The 26,381-nt window shown below is 43.6% G+C and overlaps 1 protein-coding gene across 4 annotated transcripts in view; it reads left to right on the forward strand.

The window, feature by feature from the left end:
• dnmbp (dynamin binding protein) overlaps positions 1 to 12,715 on the forward strand; it is a 111,501-nt gene extending 98,786 nt beyond the window's left edge. For all 4 annotated transcript variants that reach the window (XM_029764169.1, XM_029764168.1, XM_029764170.1 and 1 more), the window contains 10 exons: positions 457 to 474; positions 6,982 to 7,181; positions 7,304 to 7,434; positions 7,667 to 7,771; positions 8,520 to 8,648; positions 8,816 to 9,148; positions 9,583 to 9,771; positions 9,874 to 10,072; positions 10,407 to 11,086; positions 11,349 to 12,715. In XM_029764169.1, coding sequence (XP_029620029.1) covers positions 457 to 474; positions 6,982 to 7,181; positions 7,304 to 7,434; positions 7,667 to 7,771; positions 8,520 to 8,648; positions 8,816 to 9,148; positions 9,583 to 9,771; positions 9,874 to 10,072; positions 10,407 to 11,086; positions 11,349 to 11,534 — 2,170 coding nt within the window. In that variant the 3' untranslated portion in view covers positions 11,535 to 12,715. The remainder of the gene's footprint in view (positions 1 to 456; positions 475 to 6,981; positions 7,182 to 7,303; positions 7,435 to 7,666; positions 7,772 to 8,519; positions 8,649 to 8,815; positions 9,149 to 9,582; positions 9,772 to 9,873; positions 10,073 to 10,406; positions 11,087 to 11,348) is intronic.
• Positions 12,716 to 26,381: the final 13,666 nt, after the last annotated feature.

Consider the following 26,381-nt stretch of genomic DNA (forward strand, 5'->3'; position numbering starts at 1 on the left):
TCAGCATGTAGGAGCAACTTTACCCTACACCCAAACTTGGCACTACAGTATATGTTACAAGGGTATGCAAGGCTAGATTAGAAAAGTGTATCCTCTCATAATTGAGTGTAGCATCGAAATTGACATTGGCTTACATTTAATGTAGTGTATTTTGACCTCTGTACGGTTTACTGCTGTGCTTCCTAAGGTTGTTTGTGTGATCCTCCCAAAGCCTGGAATGTAGCTGTGGTCCTAGAGATGAACAATACCAACGTTCCTATCACAGCTTAGTGCTAATAAACTCTGAACTGCTAGACAATAGTAGGGAAACACCTGTTTACTGGACAGACAGGTATAATGTCAAAGACCCAGGCCATATGCTCTTTAGCCAAGCTTTATAATGTCTGCTGTATGTGTTCTTGTCTCACTCTCACTCTCCCCATCCCTCTGCTTCTCCCACCCTCTTCCCCATCCCAGGGCGGTGTATCGCGACTGGTAAGTCTCCCTAAAGAGTGTTGCTATGATATCTGCATGAGAAACCGCCGGACTGCATGACTGTGGCTCACTAACCCCATAATAAGCTTTGTCTACATGTGTTTTCTCCTTTAATAGTTTTAAAGCTGGTGTGTGTGTGCTGAAAATCTTTATATTAATTAGATGCACTTGATTTAAAGTGCCTTCAGAAAGTATTCATACCCCTTGTTACAGCCTGAATTCAAAATTGAATAAATATATATTTTTCCTCACCCATCTACACACAATATCCCATAATAAAAGTCAAAACATGTCTTTATAAATGTTTTCAAATTTATAGAAAATTAAATACAGATATATAATTTACATAAGTATTCACACCCCTGAGTCAATACTTTGTAGATGCACCTTTGGCGGCGATTACAGCTTTGAGTCGTCTTGGGTATGTCTGGACCAGCTTTGCACATTTTGATTTGGGGATTTTCTCCCACTCTTCCTCAAGCTCTGTTAAGTTAGATGGGGAGTGGTGGTGAACAGCAATCTTCAAGTCTTTCCACAGATTTTCATTGGGATTCAGGTCTGGGCTTTGGCTGGGCCACTCAAGGAATTTCACATTTTTGTTATGAAGCCATTCCAGGGTTGCTTTGGTTGTATGCTTGGGGTCATTGTCCAGTTGGAATGTAAATCTTCGCCCCCAGTCTAAGGTCGTTTGCACTCTGAAGCAGATTATCATCTGTCACCACCATGCTTCACGGTAGGGATTGTGTGAGACGGTTAATGAGCTGTGCCTGGTTTTCTCCAGACATAGCACTTTGCATTCTGGCCAAAGAGTACATTTTTTGTCTCATCAGAACACAGAATCTTTTATCCTTCTGGCAGGTTCTCCCATTTCTACCAAGGAGCTCTGTAGTTTTGTCAGAGTGGTCATTGTGTTCTTGGTCACCTCCCTGACCAAGTTCCTTCTTGCCCAAGGAATTTGGTCAGTTTGGTCAGATGCTAGGCAGAGTCTGGGTAGTTCCATATTTTTTCAATTTCCCAATGATGGAGACCACTATGCTCTTGGACTCTTTCAACACTCTAGAGATTGTTTTATACCCTTCCCCAGATATATGCCTCATCACAATTCTCAGAGCTCTACGGACAGTTCCTTGGACTTCATGGTATAGGTTCTGCTCTGACATGCACTGTCAACTGTGGGACCTTATGTAGACAGGTTATTTTTTTCTATATCATGTCCAAACAATTGAATTGGCCACAGGTGGACCCCAATCAAGTTGTAGTGACATCTCAAGGATGATCCAAGAAAATGGGGATGCACCTAAGCTCAATTCATAACAAAGGGTTGTGAATACTTATATAAATGAGATATTTCTGTATTTCATTTTCCAAAAACATTTTTTCATTTTGTCATTATTGGGTATTGTGTGTGAGAAAGAAATAAATGTAATACATTTTAATTCAGGCTGTAACACAGAAAAATGTGGAATAAGTTAAGGGGTATTAATACTTTCTGAAGGCACTTGTAGCTCGCCTCGGGTCCAGGGGGGCAGGGTTTGCAAATATGAGACTATTCCATTAGTTCCATTGTATCGGGGGAGTTAAATCAAGCACACCTTAAGTATTTGAGAGAAAGCAAATACTATTTTGGCACAAGTCTGGAGCTCACACAATGTGCTGCTGTGTTTTATGCTCTGTGTGTGTGTGTGTATGTGCATCTGTGTTTACTGTCGTGACTGCCTTTGGTAAAGTGAAATGTTGACTTCTGTTTTGTGGGTCCAGTTTTCTAAGGGCCAACAAAGATTGTTGTTGGTGACTGAACAGACGTAATGCTATCTAGTGGAGTACAGCAGTAATCCCTTCACCATTTACGTATTGACAATATTTTATTAACTGAAATAATCTACTTTAAGATATTCATCAGAAAATAGCTTTTAAAGCAAATAATTTAACATTCCCAGTATACAGATCTTCATTTGCTTTGCTGTAATTAGCTTTACATATTGTATCTTACCTATAGATTAAATATCAATCATTGAATCCTGTGTAAGGTTACCTAAGTAGCTTTTTCTCTTGGAATACATTAAACTAAGCCAATAAAGGTGGATGTTATATAGTTACTGGACACATGTTGAGTCCCTCCATTTCCACGAGTGTCATCATAAAAATATGTGCACTTGTGATGATAATGATTGTATATTGAATGGCCAGCACGTTCCTTACATTCACTATATATACAAAAGTATGTGGACACCGCTTCAAATTAGCAGATTCGGCTATTTCAGCCACACTCGTTTCTGACCGGTGTGTAAAATCGAGCACACAGCCATGCAATTTCCATAGAAAAACATTGGCAGTAGCCTTACTGAAGATCTCAGTCACTTTCAACATGGCACCATCATAGGATGCCACCTTTCCAACAAGCCCTGCTAGAGCTGCCCCGGTCAACTGTAAGGGCTGTTATTGTGGAGTGGAAATGTCTAGGAGCAACGATGGCTTAGCCGTGAAATTGTAGGCCACACAAGCTCATAGAACGGGAACGCCAGGTGCTGAAGCACCAAAACATTGGTTGCAACACTACCACTACTACCACTACTCCTTGGTTGCAACACTACCGAGTTCCAAACGGCCTCTGGAAGCAACGTCAGCACAACAACTGTTTTATCAATGGAGCGTCATGAAATGGGTGTCCATGGCCGAGCAGCCGCACACAAGCTTTAGATCACTGTGCGCAATGCCAAGCGTCGGGCTGGAGTGGTGTAAAGCTTGCCGCCATTGAACTCTGGAGCCGTGGAAACGCGTTCTCTGGGGTGATGAATCACGCTTCACCATCTGGCAGTCCGACGGACGAATCATCTGGGTTTGGCGGATGCCAGGAGAACGTTACCTGCCCCAATGCATAGTGCCAACTGTAAAGTTTGGTGGAGGAGGAGTAATGATCTGGGGCTGTTTTTCATGGTTCGAGCTAGGCCCCTTAGTTCCAGTGAAGGGAAATCTTAACGCTACAGCATACAATGACATTCTAGATGATTCTGTGCTTCCAACTTTGTGGCAACAGTTTGGGGGAGGCCCTTTCCTGTTTCAGCATGACAATGCCCCTTTGCACAAAGCGGTTTGCTGAGATTGGTGTGGAAGAACTTGACTGGCTTGCACAGACCCATGACCTCAACCCCATCAAACACCTTTGGGATGAATTGGAACACAGACTGTGAGCCAGGCCTAATCACCCAACATCAGTGTCCAACTTCACTAATGCTCTTGTGGCTGAATGGAAGGAAATCCCTGCAGCAATTTTCCAACATCTAGTGGAAAGCCTTCCCAGAAGAGTGGAGGCTGTTGAAGCAGCAAATGGGGCACCAACTCCATATTAATGTCCATGATTTTGGAAGGAGATGTTCGAAATGCAGGTGTCGACATACTTTTGGTCATATAGTGTATGTAGGGCCCTATACAATCTGTGATGTGGAGAACGTGGAAGGAATCATGAAATCTAGACATTAAAAATGAATTCAACAATATTCAAAAATGTATTGAACTTAGTAGGGAATCAACTAAATGTATTGAAAATGTATTAATTTGCAGAATGCATCAGTGATTCGTATTTCCTGCAACTTTCTGAAGAGGCATTGAGATTTCCCCCTGTTTGTGTATGTGCGAGCATCTACCACTTTGTGTAGCATTTAGCAATGATGTTAATGAAAAGTCTTCTGGTAGATGGAAAGGCTTTCCCAAAAACCATGTCAATTAAATGTTAACTACACTGAACAAAAATATAAATGCAACATGTTATTTTCCGTATGCACAAAAAGCTAATTTATCCCATATTTTGTGCACACATTTGTTTACATCCCTGTTAGTGAGCATTTCTCCTTTGCCAAGATAATCCCTCCACCTGACAGGTGTGGCATATCAAGAAGCTGATTAAACATCATGATCATTACACAGGTGCACCTTGTGGTGGGGACAATAAAAGGCCACTCTAAAATGTGCAGTTTTGTCACACAACAGAATGCCACAGATGTCTCAAGTTTTGAGGGACCGTGCAATTGGCACGCTGACTGCAGGAATGTCCACCAGAGCTGTTGCCAGAAAATGTCATGTTAATTTCTCTACCATTAGCCTCCTCCGTCATTTTAGAGAATTTGTCTGTACATCTAACTGGCCTCACAACCACACACCACGTATGTGTATGGGGTCGTGTGGGTGTACAGTTTGCTGATGTCAATGTTGTGAACATAGTGCCCCATGGTGGCGGTGGGGTTATGGTATGGGCAGGCTCAAGCTATGGACAATGAACACAATTCATTTTATCAATGGCAATTTGAATGCACAGAGATACCGTGACGAGAACCTGAGGTCCATTGGTGTGCCATTCACCCGCCGCCATCACCTCATGTTTCAGCATGATATTGCACGGCCCAATGACACAAGGATCTGTACATAATTCCTGGAAGCTGAATATGTTCCAGTTCTTCCATGTCCTGCATATTCACCAGACATGTCACAAAAGGAGTTCCCGCCAATGTACAGTAACTTCTCACCCCTCTTCAATGGCTGTATGACAACATTCCACAGGCCACAATCACTGCATGAAGCTAATGGTGGTCACACCAGATACTGACTGGTTTTCTGATCCAAGCCCCTACCTTTTTTTAAGGTATCTGTGACCAACAGATGCATATCTGTATTCCCAGTCATGGGAACTGATTTCCTTCTATGAACTGTAACTCAGCAAAATCTTTCAAATTGTTGCATGTTGCGTTTATTCTTTTCAGTATACGAAGTAGTCTATTCTTACCTGGCAGAATGATACCCACTGGATTGATCCAGTATTTGTTTTGCAAACTCTACCATCAAATGACTCTAAACTCTACAAAACCACAGCTAAACAAAATCTTGCTAGGAATTAAGGGGTAATCCAGACCTCAGAAGTGTTCTCCTGGTGTGGTTTGTTCTGGATTTAGACCATCACATGCAGGTTTTTTTTTTTCTATTAAAAAAGTGAATTTGAGAGGGGAAAACGGAAACCTGGAAAATCATTAAGGAGAAAACTGAATTTGGGGAATCTTTTTTTTATAGGGCCCTATAGTACATATGTACTTGTAACTGGATCAATGGCACAAATGTGAGCGTGTGTTCAGTGTCATTGATGAAGGGCAGTGGTCACAAACCTTTTCTCAGTCAAGATCACTTCCGGAGTCAAACCAAGATCTACCACGCAGATTTTTTTATCTATAGGCCCAATACATTATCACTGCATATTGGCTATGTTTGAATTGCCCTGCCAATGTTGTTCTTTTCAGACCATTTTGAAATTCTATATTTTTTAAAGTTAGGTATATGATCACACTGGTAATATAAATGTTTTTGTATTACTTGTGAGGCACGGCTGAGTGAGCATAATGATTTCCTTTTTTTCTGGATTGATGGCCTGCATCTGAGGGTCAGACTGAGGAGAGGGAGGGAGGTGTGGTTGAGGCTACCTCGAGAAAAGGGGAAACAGTCTTCCAGCTGATGGCAAAACTCTAGTTGCACTGCATTATTTCTGCCTCATGCACCAATTCATGTTGTTAGCTACTCCTATGAACATAAATATTCCTCGATATAAAAAAAGACACAAGCCGCAAAATAATAACAATGCAAGCTTATAATTCATTGCAGATGCAGTGCTGTGTGAGTGGAAGTAGGGAGAAAGGGCATTTTATGGCGTATAAGTGTTGACAGTGCTGAATAACAACTTAAACGTAACATAAAAACAGCAGCTTTTCGCTGTATTCGTTGAGTCTCTCTCCAGTCATGATTTTAAATGTTTTGAAATCTCACAGTATCGACTTTGCTGTACATTCGAGTCTTCTTTTTAGTCAATGGTTCAAGGAAACTGTGCAGACACGGTAATCTGAGCTATCTGATTGGCCAGTGTTAGGCCTATATTGTAGGTGCACTTGATTTGCTCTCTAGGCCTACCGGGTATCGTTGGGTTTTACAGAAATGTTTGGTGATTGACTAGGAATACCTTGGAAATCGACCGGTTGGTGACCACCGATGTAGGGCATCACTTGGCGAGGGACGTGTTAAGTGATGTCAGAGTTGGTGGGTGTAGCCAGCTTGGTTTGTGGTTGTGTCTCTTCCCGAAGTGACTGGTGGGTGTAGCCAGCTTGGTTTGTGGTTGTGTCCCTTCCCGAAGTGACTGGTGGGTGTAGCCAGCTTGGTTTGTGGTTGTGTCCCTTCCCGAAGTGACTGGTGGGTGTAGCCAGCTTGGTTTGTGGTTGTGTCCCTTCCCGAAGTGACTGGTGGGTGTAGCCAGCTTGGTTTGTGGGTGTGTCCCTTCCCGAAGTGACTGGTGGGTGTTCCAAAGCATCTCTTGCTCACATTCTAATTCTCTCTCTGTTTTGAATTTCAATCCTGTCCTTTCCCATTCTCCTTACTCCTCCTTTACCTTCAAACTCTCTCTCTGTATTTCTCCATCCCCAATCCCCACCACCTTTCTCTCTTTCTTTCTCACAATCTCCTTCCTATTATCCCCCCTCTCAGGGGGAAGACCAACTACATCAACCTGGGCTCATTCCTGATCAAGCCGGTGCAGAGGGTGATGCGGTACCCACTGCTACTAATGGAGCTGCTGAGTGCCACGCCCGAGTCTCACCACGACAGGCCCCTACTGGCCCAGGCACTGCTGTCCATCAAAGAGATCAATGTCAACATAAATGAATACAAGAGGAGGAAGGACCTGGGTATGAGCAAAAGCCTGCACACGCTGGTCCCCTTCCAAAACTGAAGTTGGAGACCCTTGCTTTAGTTTACTAGTGTATTTAGCAACAGTTTTTAACTCATGTGTCCCCTCTCCTGTCCACAGTGCTCAAGTACAGGAAAGGGGACGAGGACACCCTCATTGACAAGATCTCCAAGCTGAGCATGCACTCCATCATTAAGAAGTCCAACCGCGTGAGCAGCCACCTCAAACATCTCACTGGGATCTCCCCCCAGGTATGACTAAAGGGTGACCAAAGGTGACCTCCATGGTCACAGTATATTTGTCCATGACTACATTGATTGAGTGTAAAATAGAAGTGGCCGTAAGTCACACTATGTCTGTTACATACATCTTTAAACATCTCAAAACTAGCGACAGTGTTCCCTTTCCTTTGCACTCCTATTTGAATTTGGACTGGTGATGAAATCTGTAGTTGCTGATGGTTCTCCACCTCCTTTTCTTCAGATCAAAGATGAGGCGTTTGATGAGGCAGAGAAGAGGTTCCGACTCCAGGAGAGACTCATCAAGTCCTTCATCAGGGACATCTCTCTGTACCTGCAGCATATTCGGGTAAATAGTAATATCCTACTACATACAGTCACACTATAATATATAGAATCACACTTCAAATTCATTCATTCACAAACAAGTGAATTGGTCATTCAAATACAAGCATTCAGAATTAATGCAAGCAGAAGACAAACATGTTTGCTGGCCTCCCGAGTGGCGCAGCGCTCTAAATCACTGCATCATAGCAACGGCTGTTGTCGTAGCACAAGTTGTAGTACACCTGAGTTGCACAGCGGTCTACGGCACTGCATCTCAGGGCTAGAGGCGTCACTAAGGTCCCTGGTTCGAATCCAGGCTATATCACATCCGGCCGTGATTGGGAGTCCCATAGGGCAGTGCACAATTGGCCCAGCGTTGTCCGGGTTTGGCCGGGGTAGGTGTCATTGTAAATAAGAATTTGTACTGACCTGCCTAGTTAAATAAAGGTTAAGTAAATAAAATAAAAATATGTGCATATCAAAAAGCACATATAATGAATGGTATGCACTATTGCTAATGTTCAATCACTATCAGCGATACCCACCTAGACTGTTTCTACTGCACTGTAAACTTGCTCCAAAATGGACTTTTGACCAGGGTTTTCTTCCTTCGGGCATACAACTGAAAACATTTTTTTTTAAAGTCCCTTTCTGCCTCAGTCCATTTTCTTCCATTTGGTGCCTAATGAACACAACCCAGATCAATTACTCTTCTTCTATCATGTCATTGGCTGGCCCCTGTGTTGACTGGCGTGTGTGTTGTCCAATAGGAATCGGCCTCAGTGAAGGTACTGGCTGCTATCAGTTTCTGTGACATCTACACAGACCGGAGCCAGCTGGACCCTGAACAATTCCAGAGAGCCCACCGTTCCATTAGCGACAAGCAGTTCCCCCACTTTGTGAGTGTTGACATCCAATTTTGTTCTAATCATAAGACCGTTATGAAGCATGTCCCAATATAGAAAACAAACTAAAAGGTTCTTCCCTTTCTCGTTTGTGTGTGTGTGTGTGTGTGTGTGTGTGTGTGTGTGTGTGTGTGTGTGTGTGTGTGTGTGTGTGTAAGCAGAAGGAGCGAGCGGAAGCCTTGGTCATCTTCCCTCTCACCCAGCTTCTGCTCATGTTTGCCGGGCCCCACAAGCTCATTCAGAAGCGCTTTGACAAGCTGCTGGACTACGACAACTGCAAGGAGCGCGCTGAGCGCCTCAAAGACCGCCGCGTCCAGGATGAGCTGCAGGCGGCACGCAACAACTACGAGGCGCTCAATGCCCAGCTGTTGGACGAGCTGCCCAAGTTTCATCGTGCCGCTGAAGACCTGTTTACTGGCTGTGTGAGAGCCTTTGCACAGGCCCAGAGAGATTTTACCAAGCTGACGCTAGGGCAGCTGCAGCCTTTGCTACAGGTGTGTGTGTGTGTGTGCGTGTGTGTGTGCGTGTGCGTGTGCGTGCGTGCGTGCGTGCTAGAAGGTGACATTATGTTGGGACCTGAATCCTGCATGTTGTATGGGGATTATTCAAAATCAAATTCAGGACAGGACATGTTGGACACCACAGACGTGGACAATACAGGAATTATTAAGAACTGCGACATACAATATATATTTTTGTATTCTTGATATTCAGAATTAAACTTTGGAGTGCAGAGTGATAGAGGTATTATAGTATCACATCTATGCATTATTGGCATATTTGATCTAGCTCCCAGCTGAGCGAATGGGAGCTGCATAAGACCACATTCATTTCTAGTTAATGTCTTACTGGCACACAAGGGTTACTGCTGGCTTTAGTAACTAGTGTCTATGGCTTTTTTCTCTCTCTTGATTCTCTCTTGCTCCAGTTATCATGCATTGGGGGCAATGAGGGGAACCTGATATCATTGTTCCAAGAGGAGTATGGTAGAGTCCTCCAGCTTCTACAGCGCTTCAGTTTCTGCCAAGAGAGCCTGCCACCCTCCACCTCCACACGCAAGCCTCTTGACAAGAAGACCCTGGAGAAACAGACCTCCAAGAAGCAGTTGCAGGGACCGGTGAGTGTTTCTGCTTACCTAGATGCCAGTTCCACCCACAAGACTAGTAGTATAATGATATACTAATGGTGTTGAATGTCTGTTTCTCTCCTGATATCTTAGCCTAACTACATCCTGCAGACAGATGAGCAGAGAGCGGGACTGTTGGCCCGGTATGGCCCAGAGAAGCTCTTCCAGGCGGAAAGGAACTTTAACGCGGCCCAGGAGTTGGACGTGTCCATATTAGTGGGAGACATTGTGGGTGTCATCAAACAGCAGGACCCCATGGGCAGCAACAACCGCTGGCTCATCGATAATGGGGGTAGGTATGGGGTGCGACACAAGAAGCAGAGCTATTGAGATGGACAATATTGATTGGGAAATAATGGGGCTGTATGTACTCTACGAAATCATGTGGTAACAATAGATAGTTTTGCGTACTTACTTGATTGTACGTGCTTGTTTTGATCCCAAAACCCTTGACTGCAGACCGTAAAATAAAGTGTAACTTGTTATTTTTGTTTACACTGAAATTTGTTGGTGGTAGCAGAACTCATTGATTAGTGTCGTATAGTGTGAAAATTAATACGATTCTGCAAATCTGCATTGGCATGATTGCTGATCAGTGATTAATTCATATTTTTTTCTCTCTGCAGTCTCCAAGGGCTTTGTGTACAGCTCCTTCCTGAAACCCTACAACCAACGCAGGAGCCAATCGGATGTCTCCATTGAGAGCCAGTCCTCCAATGAGTCAGGCTATGGTGGCTCATCCCCTGTGTTCTCCCGCCAGAACAGTAACAGCACGCTGACCTTCAACCAGGAAACGTCAGCCGTCAGCTTCTCCACTGCCCCTCACACAAGCCACTCCTCACCCCGCCCCAACCTTGACCTAAACCAGGACCCCACCCTCTCCCGCAGAACCCACCACAGAGACACTCCCTCGCCAAACCGCAATCCTGCAGACTCCCCCAGAAATCCCTCCAATCACCGGGACCTGTTGGACCCAGCGCTCCGAAACTCCCCCAATCACAGAGACATTACAGACCCCACCTACCAACAGTCCTCTAATCACAGGGACTCGTTCGACTCAAGTAAAACAACACCAACCAATCACAAGGAGCTGTCTGACTCTTTGGAGACAGAATCTTGTTCTTCGCACAGAAACAACCGTTTGGGTCTTTCTCAGAGATCTGGCCAAACTGAGGCGGCCCTTGGCTCGTACCAACGGAATGGAGACTGTGGTGATCAGAGGAGGTCCCCATACTCAAGGGATGAGTTCATTGAACCAGAGGCGGAGCCCAAACCTGAGCTAGAGTCAGAGCTCGATGGGCATCAGGTATGACTGGCCTACAATAGGACTGCGAAATAAAGTCTGTTATTAGAGGAATGTATATAAAGAGTTTGTAGATAAATCAGTCATTTGATAAATGGTTATGTTGTGTATTTATTATGTTGGAATAGGTATTCAAGTATTCCTCAAAAAATAATTGTTTGAAACCATCTTGAATGCAGTATTATACATTACATTATACATTTTACATTATTCCTTTGTTCAGACATTGTTAACAGAAGACAATCTAATAATTTTTTCATTCTAGATTTACTATGCCATCTACTCATTCACTGCCCGCTGTGCTAACGAGCTGAGCATCTCGGCCAATCAGCGTGTCCGCATCCTGGAGTTCCAGGACATGAACGGCAACAGCGAGTGGTGGCTCGGTGAGGCGGGGGGCAGGCGAGGCTACATCCCCTCCAACTATATTCGCAAGTCTGAGTACACCTGAAAAATTACCCTGGGGGAAGGTGCCCCTTAACCCCCAAAGTCAGAGCCCCCACACTAGAATGAGCTCCCCCCATGATAGAAAACTGCTCTCCAGACTCCAAACAACAACAAACATACAAGCCAACACTTAAACAAATGAACAAACCATCAACAGGATATCTGGTGCCTTAATATTGAAGGGGATCTGTGGTTGAGTTTTTTGGGGGGGGGTGGGGGGACTTTACCGTGCTGCTGATCCACTTCTTTGAAAGTTGTTAAATGACTATACTGTATTTATAGACTTTTTTTCATTTTTGTTACTACTTGGGAGTGTCTCTTCTCTTTTCCCTCATATGCTGTGATACACTTGTGAGTTGCCCAGGCTCAGAACCAAATACACTGGGTCTATAGAGTTGGTTATATGTTAGATAAGCTTATTGGGCTGTGAGTTAGGAATTTGAAGGGGTTTGGTTCAGACTTCAAAACTCAAATATCCTGAGGCATAAACTCAGACAACAGACTTCCAGTATAACATTTCAATTGTGTGTATGTAATTTAGAGCATTATCCTACAAAGTGAACAGTGAGATGAGGATGATAATGATTTTGTGCAGTATATAATCTACTTGTGAGACAATGGGGCTACATTCCAATTCTCTACACTTCTCCCGAAGTGTGCACCCAGTCACTCCTCCTCATGGATTTAAAAGGAATGGACTAGTGTGAGGAATATGTTGGTGGAAACTCTCCAGCCGTGCTTGCACCAATCCAATGGTTTTAAATGAATGGGGGGGGTGAACGAGTGCACACTTCTGGAGAAGGTTAGAGAATCAGAACTCAGCCCAGGTTAAAAACCGCCGGTATTGTGAGTATGAAGTGGCCTTGAGAAGCAGGTTGGTTTTAGAGCAGTGGAGGCTACTGAGGGGAGGATGAATAATGTCTGGAACGGAGCGAATGGAATGGCATCAAACACATGGAAACCATGTGTTTGATGTATTTGATACCATTCCACCTATTCCACTTCAGCCATTACCACGAGCTAGTCCACCCCAATTAAGGGTGCCACCAACCTCCTGTGGTTTAGAGCATTGAACACTATTGTGGGTTGATCAAAAGGTAATATCTACTGTAAGTGTAGTTTCCGACCTAAAGCCCATAAAAAATTTAAATAATCACAAACATGCTCTTATTTAAATTTCAAAAAGCAAAGGAACAAACAAGGATTGCAAGCACTCCTTTAAAATGATCTGTTTGTAGCTTGAATCTGAATGGTTCTGTAGCTCCATTCAACTGGGTTTGACAGAGTGTGTAAAAGCTGAGGGTGATGAAAGGTTTTCCTATAGTGAGGGTGGGAGTTTAACCAATAGCGACAAAGACGATCTGGCTCTGATTGGTCTCTCGCTCTCCTCATACATATACGGTACCAGTGAAAAGTTTGGACACACCTGCTCATTCAAGGGTTTTTCTTTATTTTACAATTTTCTACATTGTAGAATAATAGTGAATACATCAAAACTATGAAATAACACATATGGAATCATGTAGTAACCAAAAAAGTGTTAAATCAATCAAAATATATTTGATATTTGAGATTCTTCAAAGTAGCCACCCTTTGCCTTCATGACAGCTTTGCACACTCTTGGTATTCTCTCAACCAGCTTCATGAGGCAGTCACCTGGAATGCATTTCAATTAACAGGTGTGCCTTGTTAAAAGTAAATTTGTGGAAATTTTTTCCTACTTAATGCGTTTGAGCCAATCAGTTGTGACAAGGTAGGGAGTGGTATACAGTAGATAGCCCTATTTGGTAAAAGACCAAGTCCATATTATGGCAAGAACAGCTCAAATAAGCAAGGAAAACGACGGTCCATCATTGCTTTAAGACATGAAGGTCAGTCAATGTGGAAAATTGTGCAGTCACAAAAACCATCAAGCGCTATGATGAAACTGGCTCTCATGAGGACCGCCACAGGAAAGGAAGACCCAGAGTTACTAGACTCAGAAATTGCAGCCCAAATAAATGTTTCACAGAGTTCAAGTAACATACACATCTCAACATCAACTGTTCAGAGGAGACTGTGTGAATCAGGCCTTCATGGTTGAATTTCTGAAAAGAAACCACTACTAAAGGACACCAATAAGAAGAAGAGACTTGCTTGGGCCAAGAAACATGAGCAATGGACATTAGACCGGTGGAAATCTGTCCTTTAGTCTGATCAGTCCAAATTTGAGATTTTTGGTTCCAACCGCCATGTCTTTGTGAGATGCAGAGTAGGTGAACGGATGATCTCTGTGTGTGTGGTTCCCACTGTGAAGCATGAAGGAGGAGGTGTGGGGGTGCTTTGCTTGTGACATGGGTCTGTGATTTATTTAGAATTCAAGGCACACTTAACCAGCATGGCTACTGCAGCATTCTGCAGCGATACGCCATCCCATCTGGTTTGCGCTTAGTGGGATCATTTGTTTTTCCAACAGGACAATGACTCAACACACCTCCAGGTTGTGTAAGGGCTATTTGACCAAGAAGGAGAGTGATGGAGTGCTGCATCAGATGACCTGGCCTCCACAATCAACCGACTTCAACCCGATTGAGAAGGTTTGGGATGAGTTGGACCGCAAAGTGAAGGAAAAGCAGTCAACAAGTGCTCAGCATATGTGGGAACTCCTTCAAGACTGTTGGAAAACCATTCCACGTGAAGCTTGTTACAAGAATGCCAAGTGTGTGCAAAGCTGTCAAGGCAAAGGGTGGCTACTTTGAATAATCTAAAATATATTTTGATTTCTTTAACTTTTTTGGTTACTACATGATTCCATATGTTACTTCATAGTTTTGATGTCTTCACTATTATTCTACAAATGTAGAAAATAGTAAAAATAAAGAAAAACCCTTGAAAGAGTAGGTGTGTCCCAACTTTTGACTGGTACTGTATATCATGCTGTATATTGAGAATGTATTACTTACTGCACTCCATTGTCAAGTGATGTTTTCATTTGAATAAAAAAGAAAATCAGCTTAGCTGAAAAATATCCCCTGGGTTCTGTGTTTTTACTTCATTGTTATGGGCTGCTTTGTTAAAGGCCCAGTGCAGTAAACATTAAGTTTACCTGTGTTTTGTGTCATTTTGTACAACAAGTGATGAAACAAACACTGTCAAAGTGTGAAAAGGTATTTCCTGATAAAGCGTGACGTTGTGCTGAAGGATGGCATACGCTCTAAAGTCAAGTCATGTCAGTCACATTACACCTAATTTTGTTCGCAGACACTTCCAGTCAACTTGGCTCTTCGTTAGGTTTAAAATCAAATTTTAAGAAGATCGATTGTGGATATGTGTAGGGTTTTGCCGTAATTATGACTTTGACTGTGTTAACTAGTGACGATGACAAATACTTTACTAAGGTCACTCCTATAGAATTATATGGTCACTCCCATTAAGGCCAACTTTGAATGATTGATATCCAAGACTTATATGTGCTGTGTGTGCAATAGCCTGGGGAGGATGCTACACCAATAAATACTTACCTTGATGAAAGCCCCCAACCTAAAGAAATTGAAAGTGGCTTTCTTCTGGAACCAAGTTACATGTTCCTCAGTTCCCAAACACAACAAACACGAGCCATACTGTGCGGTGCTGGGCCCAGTCAGGTCTTTGACACATTCAGCCACTGGAAGATCAGCCACATTTACATTTACATTTTAGTCATTTAGCAGACGCTCTTATCCAGAGCGACTTACATTTCATACATTTTTTTTCTGGGCTGGCCCCCAAAATGTTGGCACCATTGTAACAGGTTGTAATCAAGCCACGGTCTCCAGCATGGGAAACGAAGAGGAATAACGGGTGCAGTAGTCTCATGTTGCAAGCACTCCTTTAAAATGATCTGTTTGTAGCTTGAATCTGAATGGTTCTGTAGCTCCATTCAACTGGGTTTGACAGAGTGTGTAAAAGCTGAGGGTGATGAAAGGTTTTCCTATAGTGAGGGTGGGAGCTTAACCAATAGGGACAAAGACGATCTGGCTCTGATTGGTCTCTCGCTCTCCTCATACATATACGGTACCAGTCAAAAGTTTGGACACACCTACTCATTCAAGGGTTTTTCTTTATTTTACCATTTTCTACATTGTAGAATAATAGTGAATACATCAAAACTATGAAATAACACATATGGAACTTCTTTGCTCGCTTTGAGGACAATACAGTGCCACTGACACGGCCCGCTACCAAAACCTGCGGGCTCTCCTTCACTGCAGCCAACGTGAGTAAAACATTTAAACGTGTTAACCCTCGCAAGGCTGCAGGCCCAGACGGCATCCCCGGCCGCGTCCTCAGAGCATGCGCAGACCAGCTGGCTGGTGTGTTTACAGGCATATTCAATCAATCCTTATCCCAGTCTGCTGTTCCCACATGCTTCAAGATAGCCACCATTGTTCCTGTTCCCAAGAAAGCTAAGATAACTGAACTAAATGACTATCACCCCGTAGCTCTCACTTCTGTCATCATGAAGTGCTTTGAGAAACTATTCAAGGACCATATCACCTCCACCCTACCTGATACCCTAGACCCACTCCAATTTGCTTACCGCCCCAATAGGTCCACAGACGACGCAATCGCAATCACACTGCACACTGCCCTATCCCATCTGGAAAAGAGGAATACCTATGTAAGAATGCTGTTCATCAGCTCAGCATTTAACACCATAGTACCCTCCAAACTCGTCATTAAGCTCGAGACCCTGGGTCTTGACCCCGCCCTGTGCAACTGGGTCCTGGACTTCCTGACGGGCTGCCCCCAGGTGGTGAGGGTAGGTAACAACATCTCCACCCCGACAATCATCAATACTGGGGCCCCACAAGGGTGCGTTCTCAGCCCTCTCCTGTACTCCCTGTTCACCCACGACTGCGTGGCCATGCACGCCTCCAGCTCAATCATCAAGTTTGCAGATGACACTACAGTGGTAGGCTTGATTACCAACAACGACGAGACGGCCTACAGGGAGGAGGTGAGAGCCCTCGGAGTGTGGTGTCAGGAAATTAACTTCACACTCAATGTCAACAAAACAAAGGAGATGATCGTGGACTTCAGGAAACAGCAGAGGGAGCAGTCCCCTATCCACATTGACGGGACAGTAGTGGAGAGGGTGGAACGTTTTAAGTTCCTCGGCGTACACATCACGGACAAACTGAAATGGTCCACCCACACAGACAGCATGGTGAAGAAGGCGCAGCAGCGCCTCTTCAACCTCAGAAGGCTGAAGAAATTTGGCTTGTTACCAAAAACACTCACAAACTTTTACAGATGCACAATCGAGGGCATCCTGTCGGGCTGTATCACCGCCTGGTACGGCAACTGCTCCGCCTAACCGTAAGGCTCTCCAAAATGTAGTGAGGTCTGCACAACGCATCACCGGGGGCAAACTACCTGCCCACCAAGACACCTACACCAACCGATATCACAGGAAGGCCAAAAAGATCATCAAGTACAACAACCACCCGAGCCACTGCCTGTTCACCCCGCTATCATCCAGAAGGCGAGGTCAGTACAGGTGCATCAAAGCGAGGACCGAGAGAAGCTGTTTTTCAGTCTATCTCAAGGCCATCAGACTGTTAAACAGCCATCACTAACATTGAGTGACTGCTGCCAACATACTGACTCAACTCTAGCCACTTTAATAATGGAAAAATTGATGTAATAAATGTATCACTAGCCACTTTAAACAATGCCACTAATGTTTACATACCCTACATTACTCATTTCATATGTATATACTGTACTCTATACCATCTACTGCATCTTGCCATCTTGATGTAATAAATGTATCACTAGCCACTTTAAGCAATGCCTCTTTATATAATGTTTTCATAACCTACATTACTCATCTCATATGTATATACTGTACTCTAGACCATCTACTGCATCTTGCCTATGCCGTTCGGCCATCACTCATTCATATATTTTTATGTACATATTCTTATTCATTCCTTTACACTTGTGTATAAGGTAGTTGTGAAATTGTTAGGTTAGATTGCTTGTTAGATGGTACTGCATGGTCGGAACTAGAAGCACAAGCATTTCGCTACACTCGCATTAACGTCTGCTAACCATGTGTATGTGACAAATAAAATTTGATTTGATTTGGTTCATCAGGACCTTCACCAGCCGAAGCTTTGTAGTAACATTAACATTATGCCTTCTAATTGCAGTCGCTGTACTCATAACATACAGGAGAACGATGGCCTTATGGCGAGGATAGCTGTGTTGCAAGCCCAGCTTCAGACGCAATCGTTAGGCAAGGGTAATTTAAGTGTAGGAAAGGATGAAAAAGTATCTGTGCCACAAATAAGCACAGATAGTAGTATAAATCCCCTCTCACAGTCCCCACAGCCGGACACTTTTCTCATGGCTTCTGGAAGGAAATGCTGTAGGAATGCTCAACCGGTGTCGCTCATTCAGCCGACAGAAACTTTCTACCGGTTCTCCCCATTATGCAAAGGGTCGGAGTCAGAGGCCGAGCCTTCTCTGGTCTCTGCTCCTCCCGTTGTGGGGTCTGAGACGCCGAAGCCTCTCACCATTAGCTCTGACAAATTGAAAACCCTAGTCATTGGCGACTCCATTACCTGCAGTATTAGACTTAAAACGAATCATCCAGCAATCATACACTGTTTACCAGGGGCAGGGCTACCGACGTTAAGGCTAATCTAAAGACGGTGCTGGCTAAGGCTGAAACTGGCGAGTGTAGAGAGTATAGGGATATTGTTATACACGTTGGCACCAATGATGTTAGGATGAAACAGTCAGAGGTCACCAAATGCAACATAGCTCCAGCGTGTAAATCAACTAGAAAGATGTGTCGGCATCGAGTAATTGTCTCTGGCCCCCTCCCTGTTAGGGGGAGCGATGAGCTCTACAGCAGAGTCTCACAACTCAATCGCTGGTTGAAAACTGTTTTCTGCCCCTCCCAAAAGATAGAATTTGTAGATCATTGGCCCTCTTTCTGGGACTCACCCACAAACAGGACCAAGCCTGGCCTGCTGAGGAGTGACGGACTCCATCCTTGGTGGAGGGGTGCTCTCATCTTATCTACGAACACCGACGGCTGTAACTCCCCTAGCTCCACAATGAGATAGCCAGCCTACCAGTTTAGTGGAGTCTGCCACTAGCACAGTCAGTGTAGCCAGCTCAGCTATCCCCATTGAGACCGTGTCTGTGCCTCGACCTAGGTTGAGCAAAACTAAACATGGCAGTGTTCGCTTTAGCAATCTCACTGGAATAAAGACCTCCTCCATTCCTGTCATTATTGAAATATATTGTGATATCTCAAATCTCAAAATAGGACTACGTAATGTTAGATCACTCACTTCCAAGGCAGTTATTGTCAATGAACTAATCACTGATTGATATAGCCCAATTGATGTGATTGGCCTGACTGAAACATGGCTTAAGCCTGATGAATTTACTGTGTAAAATAATGCCTCACCTCCTGGCTACACTAGTAACCAGATCCCCCGCGCATTCCGCAAAGGCGGAGGTGTTGCTAACATTTACGATAGCAAATTTCCATTTACAAAAAAAAGACTGCGTTTTTGTCTTTTGAGCTTCTATTCATGAAACCTATGCAGCCTACCCAATCACTTTTTATAGCTACTGTTTACAGGCCTCCTGTGCCGTATACAGGGTTCCTCACTGAGTTCCCTGAATTCCTATCGGGCCTTGTAGTCATGGCAGATTATATTCACATTTTTAGTGACTTTAATATTCACATGGAAAAGTCCACAGACCCACTCCAAAAGGCATTTGGAGCCATCATCGACTCAGTGGGTTTTGTCCAACATGTCTCCGAACCTACTCACTGCCACAGTCATACTCTGGACCTAGTTTTGTCCCGTTGAATACATGTTGTGGATCTTATTGTTTTTCCTCATAATCCTGGACTATCGGACCACCATTTTATTATGTTTGCAATCGCAACAAATAATCTGCTCAGACCCCAACCAAGGATCATCAAAAGCCGTGCTATAAATGATCGGACAACCCAAAGATTCTTAGATTACATTCCAGACTCCCTCCACCTACCCAAGGACGTCAGAGTACAAAAATCAGTTAACCACCTAACTGAGGAACTCAATTTAACCTTGCGTAATACCCTAGATGCAGTCGCACCCCTAAAAACAATAAACATTTGTCATAAGAAACTAGCTCCCTGGTACACAGAAAATACCCTAGCTCTGAAGCAGGCTTCCAGAAAATTGGAACGGAAATGGCGTTACACTAAACTGGAAGTCTTCCGAATAGCTTGGAAAGACAGTACCATGCAGTATCGAAGACCCTTCACTGCTGCTCGATCATCCTTTTTTTCAACTTAATTGAGGAAAATAAAAACAATCCTAAATGTATTTTTGATACTGTCGCAAAGCTAACTAAAAAGCAACATTCCCCAAGAGAGGATGGCTTTCACTTCAGCAGTGATAAATTCATGAAAAGCAAATTACGGACTCCTCTTTAAATCTGCATATTCCTCCAAAGCCAGGACCTAAGATCAAGGGAGACACTCAAGTTTTTTAATCCTATATCTCTTGACACATTGATGGAAATAAACATGGCCTCTAAACCGTCAAGCTGCATACTTGACACTATTCCAAAAAATCTACTGAAAGAGCTGATTCCTGTGCTTCGCCCTCCTATGTTGAACATAATAAATGGCTCTTCGTACTGGATGTGTACCAATCTCACTAAAAGTGGCAGTAATAAAGCCTCTCCTGAAAAAGCTAAACCTTGACCCAGAAAATATAAAAAAACTTTCGGCCTATATCGAATCTCCCATTCCTCTCAATTTTTTTGAAAAAGCTGTTGAATCTGACAATTAATCTTGATGGTTGTACAGTCATCTCAAATAAAACTGTGAAGGACCTCGGCGTTACTCTGGACCCTGATCTCTCTATTGACGAACATATCAAAACTGTTTCAAGGACAGCTTTTTTCCATCTATGTAATATTGCAGAAATCAGAAACTTTCTGTCCAAAAATGATGCAGAAAAATCAATCCATGCTTTTGTCACTTCTAGATTAGACTACTGCAATGCTCTACTTTCCGGCTACCCGGATAAAGCACTAAATAAACTTCAGTTGGTGATAAACACGGCTGCTAGAATCTTGACTAGAACCTAAACATTTGATCATATTACTCTCTACACTGGCTTTCTGTTAAAGCTACGGCTGATTTCAAGGTTTTACTGCTAACCTACAAAGCATTAGATGGGCTTGCTCCTACCTATCTTTCCGATTTGGTCCTGCCGTACATACCTACACGTACGCTACGGTCACAAGATGCAGGCCTCCTTACTGTCCCTAGAATTTCTAAGCAAACAGCTGGAGGCATGGCTTTCTCCTATAGAGCTTCATTTTTATGGAATGGTCTGCCTATCCATGTGAGAGTCGCAGACTCGGTCTCAACCTTTAAGTCTTTATTGAAGACTCATCTCTTCAGTAGGTCCTATGATTGAGTGTAGTCTGGCCCAGGAGTGTGAAGGTGAACGGAAAGGCGCTGGAGCAACGAACCACCCTTGCTGTCTCTTCATTTCACATTTATTTAACCAGGTAAGCTAGTTGAGAACAAGTTCTCATTTACAACTGCGACCTGGCCAAGATAAAGCAAAGCAGTGCAACACAAACAACAACACAGAGTTACACATGGAATGAACAAGCGTACAGTAGAAAAAAATAGAGTCTATATACAGTGTGTGCAAAAGGCGAAAGGAGGTAAGGCAATAAATAGGCCATGGTAGCGAAGTAATTACAATTTAGCAAATTAAAACTGGAGTGATAGATGTGGATGTGCAAGTAGAAATACTGGTATGCAAAAGAGCAGAAAAGTAAATAAAAACAATATGGGGATGAGGTAGGTAGATTGGATGGGCTATTTACAGATGGGCTACGTGCAGCTGCAGCGATCGGTTAGCTGCTCAGATAGCTGATGTTTAAAGTTAGTGAGGGAAATATAAGTCTCCAGCTTCACGATTTTTGCAATTCGTTCCAGTCATTGGCAGCAGAGAACTGGAAGGAAAGGCAGCCAGAGGAGGTGTTGGCTTTGGGCATGACCAGTGAGATATACTTGCTGGAGTGCGTGCTACGGGTGGGTGTTGTTATCGTGACCAGTGAGCTGAGATAAGGTGGAGCTTTACCTAGCATAAACTTATAGATGACCTGGAGCCATTGGGTCTGGCGACGAATATGTAGTGAGGGCCAGCCGACTAGAGCATACAGGTCGCAGTGGTAGGTATAAGGGGCTTTGGTGAGTAGAGTATTGGAAGCTATTTTGTAAATGACATCGCCGAAGTCGAGGATCGGTAGGATAGTCAGTTTTACGAGGGTACGTTTGGAGGCGTGAATGAAGGAGGCTTTGTTGCGAAATAGGAAGCTGTTTCTAGATTTAATTTTGTATTGGAGATGTTTAATATGAGTCTGGATGGAGAGTTTACAGTCTAGCCAGACACCTAGGTATTTGTAGTTGTCCACATATTCTAAGTCAGAACCGTCCAGAGTAGTGATGCTAGTTGGGCGGGTGCGGGCAGCGAACGGTTGAGAAGCATGCATTTGGTTTTACTAGCGTTTAAGAGCAGTTGGAGGCCACGGAAGGAGTGTTGTATGGCATTGAAGTTCATTTGGAGGTTAGTTAACCTCTCTGGGCTAGGTGGGACGCTTACTCAACAGCCAGTGGAATCCCGTGGCGCGTTATTCAAATACCTTAGAAATGCTATTACTTCAATTTCTCAAACATATGACTATTTTACACCATTTTAAAGACAAGACTCTCGTTAATCTTACCACACTGTCCGATTTCAAAAAGGCTTTACAACGAAAGCAAAACATTAGATTATGTCAGCAGAGTACCCAGCCATAAATAATCAGACACCCATTTTTCAAGCTAGCATATAATGTCACATAAACCCAAACCACAGCTAAATGCAGCACTAACCTTTGATGATCTTCATCAGATGACAATCTTAGGACATTATGTTATACAATACATGCATGTCTGTTCAATCAAGTTCATATTTATATCAAAAACCAGCTTTTTACATTAGCATGTGACTAGCATGTGACAAGCATTCCCACACTTCCGGTGAATTTACTAAATTACTCACGATAAACGTTCACAAAAAACATAATTATTTTAAGAATTATAGATACAGAACTCCTATATGCACTCGCTATGTCCGATTTTAAAATAGCTTTTCGGTGAAAGCACATTTTGCAATATTCTAAGTAGATAGCCCGGCATCACAGGGCTAGCTATTTAGACACCCAGCAAGTTTAGCACTCACCAAAGTCAGATTTACTATAAGAAAAATGTTATTACCTTTGCTGTTCTTCGTCAGAATGCACTCCCAGGACTTCTACTTCAATAACAAATGTTGGTTTGGTCCCAAATAATCCATTGTTATATCCAAATAGCGGCGGTTTGTTCGTGCGTTCAAGACACTATCCGAAAGGGTAAATAAGGGTTACGCGCCCGATGTGTTTCGTGACAAAAAAATTCTAAATATTCCATTACCGTACTTCGAAGAATGTCAACCGCTGTTTAAAATCAATTTTATGCCATTTTTCTCATAAAAAAGCAATAATATTCCGACCGGGAAAGCGTGTTTACGTTCAAAGAGAGAGAAAGTAAAAGCATGGGATCCCCTCGTGCACGAGCCTCAGTCTGATGGCCCTCTGATCGACCACCATCCAAAGACGCTAAAGTTTTTCAGCCAGCGGCTGGAATTACATCATTCAGCTTTTTCCCGGGTTCTGAGAGCCTATGGGAGCCGTAGGAAGTGTCACGTTACAGCAAAGATCCTAAATGTTCAATAAACAGAGCCAAAGAAGCCCAAGAAATGGTCAGAGAGGGTACTTCCTGTTTGGAATCTTCTCAGGTTTTTGCCTGCCATATGAGTTCTGTTATACTCACAGACACCATTCAAACAGTTTTAGAAACTTTAGGGTGTTTTCTATCCAAAGCTAATAATTATATGCATATTCTAGTTTCTGGGCAGGAGTAGTAACCAGATTAAATCGGGTACGTTTTTTATCCAGCCGTGCAAATACTGCCCCCTATCCCCAACAGGTTAACACAGTGTCCAAAGAAGGGCCAGATGTATACAGAATGGTGTCGTCTGCGTAGAGGTGGATCAGGGAATCACCCACAGCAAGAGCGACATCGTTGATATATACAGAGAAAAGAGTCGGCCCGAGAATTGAACCCTGTGGTACCCCCATAGAGACTGCCAGAGGTCCGGATAACAGGCTTGACACACTGAACTCTGTCTGAAAAGTAGTTGGTGAACCAGGCGGGGCAGTCATTTGAGAAACCAAGGCTGTTGAGTCTGCCGATAAGAATGCGAGGATTGACAGAGCCGAAAGCCTTGACCAGGTCAATGAAGACGGCTACACAGTATTGTCTTTTATCGATGTCAGTTATGATATTGTTTAGTATCTTGAGCGTGGCTGAGGTGCACCCGTGACCAGCTTGAAAACCAGATTGCACAGCGGAGAAGGTATGGTGGGAATCGAAATGGTCAGTGATCTGTTTATTAACTTGGCTTTCGAAAGACTTTAGAAAGGCAGGAGAGGATAGATATATGCCTGTAACAATTTGGGTCTAGAGTGTCACCCCCTTTGAAGAGGGGGATGACCGTGGTAGCATTCCAATCTTTAGGGATCTCGGACTATACGAAAGAGAGGTTGAACAGACTTGTAATAGGGGTTGCAACAATGGCGGCGGATCATTTTAGAAAGAGAAGGCCCAGATTGTCTAGCCCAGCTGATTTGTATGGGTCCAGGTTTTACAACTCTTTCAGAACATCTGCTATCTGGATTTGGGTGAAGGAGAATCTGGGGAGGCTTGGGCAAGTAGCGTGCGGAGCTGTTGGCCGGGGTTTGGGTAGCCAGGAGGAAAGCATGGCCAGCCGTAGAGAAATGCTTATTGAAATTCTCGATTGTCGTGGATTTATCGGTGGGGATAGTGTTACCTAGCCTCAGTGCAGTGGGCAGCTGGGAGGAGGTGCTCTTATTCTCCATGGACTTTACAGTGTCCCAAAAGTTTTTGGAGTTAGAGCTACAGGGTGCAAATTTCTGTTTGAAAAAGCTAGCCTTTGCTTTCCTGACTGACTGCGTGTATTGGTTCCTGACTTCCCTGAACAGTTGCATATCGCAGGGACTATTCGATGCTAGTGCAGTCCGCCACAGGATGTTTTTGTGCTGGTCGAGGGCAGTCAGGTCTGAAGTGAACCAAGGGCTATATCTGTTCTTAGTTCTAAAATCTTTGAAAGGTGCATACTTATTTAAGATGAAGAAATTACTTTTAAAGAACGACCAGGCATCCTCAACTGACGGGATGAGGTCAATATCCTTCCAGGATATCCGTGCCAGGTCGATTAGAAAGGCTTGCTCGCTAAAGTGTTTTACGGAGCGTTTGACAGTGATGAGGGGTGGTCGTTTGACCGCGAACCCATTACGGACGCAGGCAATGAGGCAGTGATCGCTGAGATCCTGATTGAAAACAGCAGAGGTGTATTTGGGGGGCAAGTTGGGCAGGATAATATCTATGAGGGTGCCCATGTTTACAGATTTAGGGTTGTACCTGGTGGGTTCCTTGATAATTTGTGTGAGATTGTGTGCATCTAGCTTAGATTGTGTTACTACCGGGGTGTTAAGCATATCCCAGTTTAGGTCACCTAACAGAACGAATTCTGAAGATAGATGGGGGTTAATCAATTCACATATGGTGTCCAGGGCACAGCTTGGAGCTGAGGGGGGTCTATAACAGGCTGCAACAGTGAAATACTTATTTCTGGAGAGATACATTTTTTAAATTAGAAGCTCGAACTGTTTGGGCATAGACCTGGAAAGTATGACAGAACTTTGCAGGCTAACTGCGGTTGTCTGTATTCTTGTCCTAGGCTTCGTACATTTCCGACTGCAGACTTGTAGTTTGACGGCCTAGGATTTCTTACTTCTGTAGTGAATTGATAGTCTCAGAGTTGAACCATTTCCAGGCGTGTAGCCCATGCTCCATGCTGTATGGTCTTGTCCTTTGGTAGAGTTGTAGTGCCAACCATTTCAACGTGTAGCTACCACTTCATATTTTCTGGTCTTAGAAATTCAACCATTTGCAACCTTAGCTTACACTGTGGTTTCGAGGTTTGGCGTCACGGGGGCTTTTATTCTTGGGTAGAAAAGGGCCGTCTCATCATGTTTGTGCCCACTGTAGCGTGGCTACTGACTGTGCCTTAGTTACCATAAAACAACCAATTCTCATTTAGAAGACTAAATCACATTGTTATCTTTTCAAATGTATTCTTATACTTATTCATCTTATACAACCTTCAGATGTAAACCTGACAGCTGGGAAATGTACACATTAAGAGATATAGTTATGTGTCTTTCCTGTCCCTCATGAGATCACCAAATGAAACAAACGCGACATGACTGTCCCTTAAGTGTCCACGGACCCTTCCCACATTCTCAAAAATTTAAATATTGTTTAATTCTCCAATTTTAAGGATTAGGAGTTTTGGGAAGAATGTCTTCGTTCTCCATAGGCTCTCTCCCTCCATACTTTGTGGCAGAGAGAGAGTTTCTGGCATGAATTTATGACCGTTGTAGAACCTGATGTGAGAGAGGGGGGAGCCACGATATACACCCCAAAAGGGCCACGTCGTGACATAATCATATACAGTACATAAACGCATTATTCTAATGATCTAATTTGTCACAGTGACTCGAGGACCATGTATTAAATTTTTTTTGGGGGGGGGGACATGGGTGGGTCTAGAAACCTTGCTTTGCTGTATCTAAAATTTCTGAGCAGACCACCTTAGTGGAGGACGCCACC

This window comes from Salmo trutta, chromosome 10 (genome assembly GCF_901001165.1).
Source record: "Salmo trutta chromosome 10, fSalTru1.1, whole genome shotgun sequence".
Taxonomy (NCBI): domain Eukaryota; kingdom Metazoa; phylum Chordata; class Actinopteri; order Salmoniformes; family Salmonidae; genus Salmo; species Salmo trutta.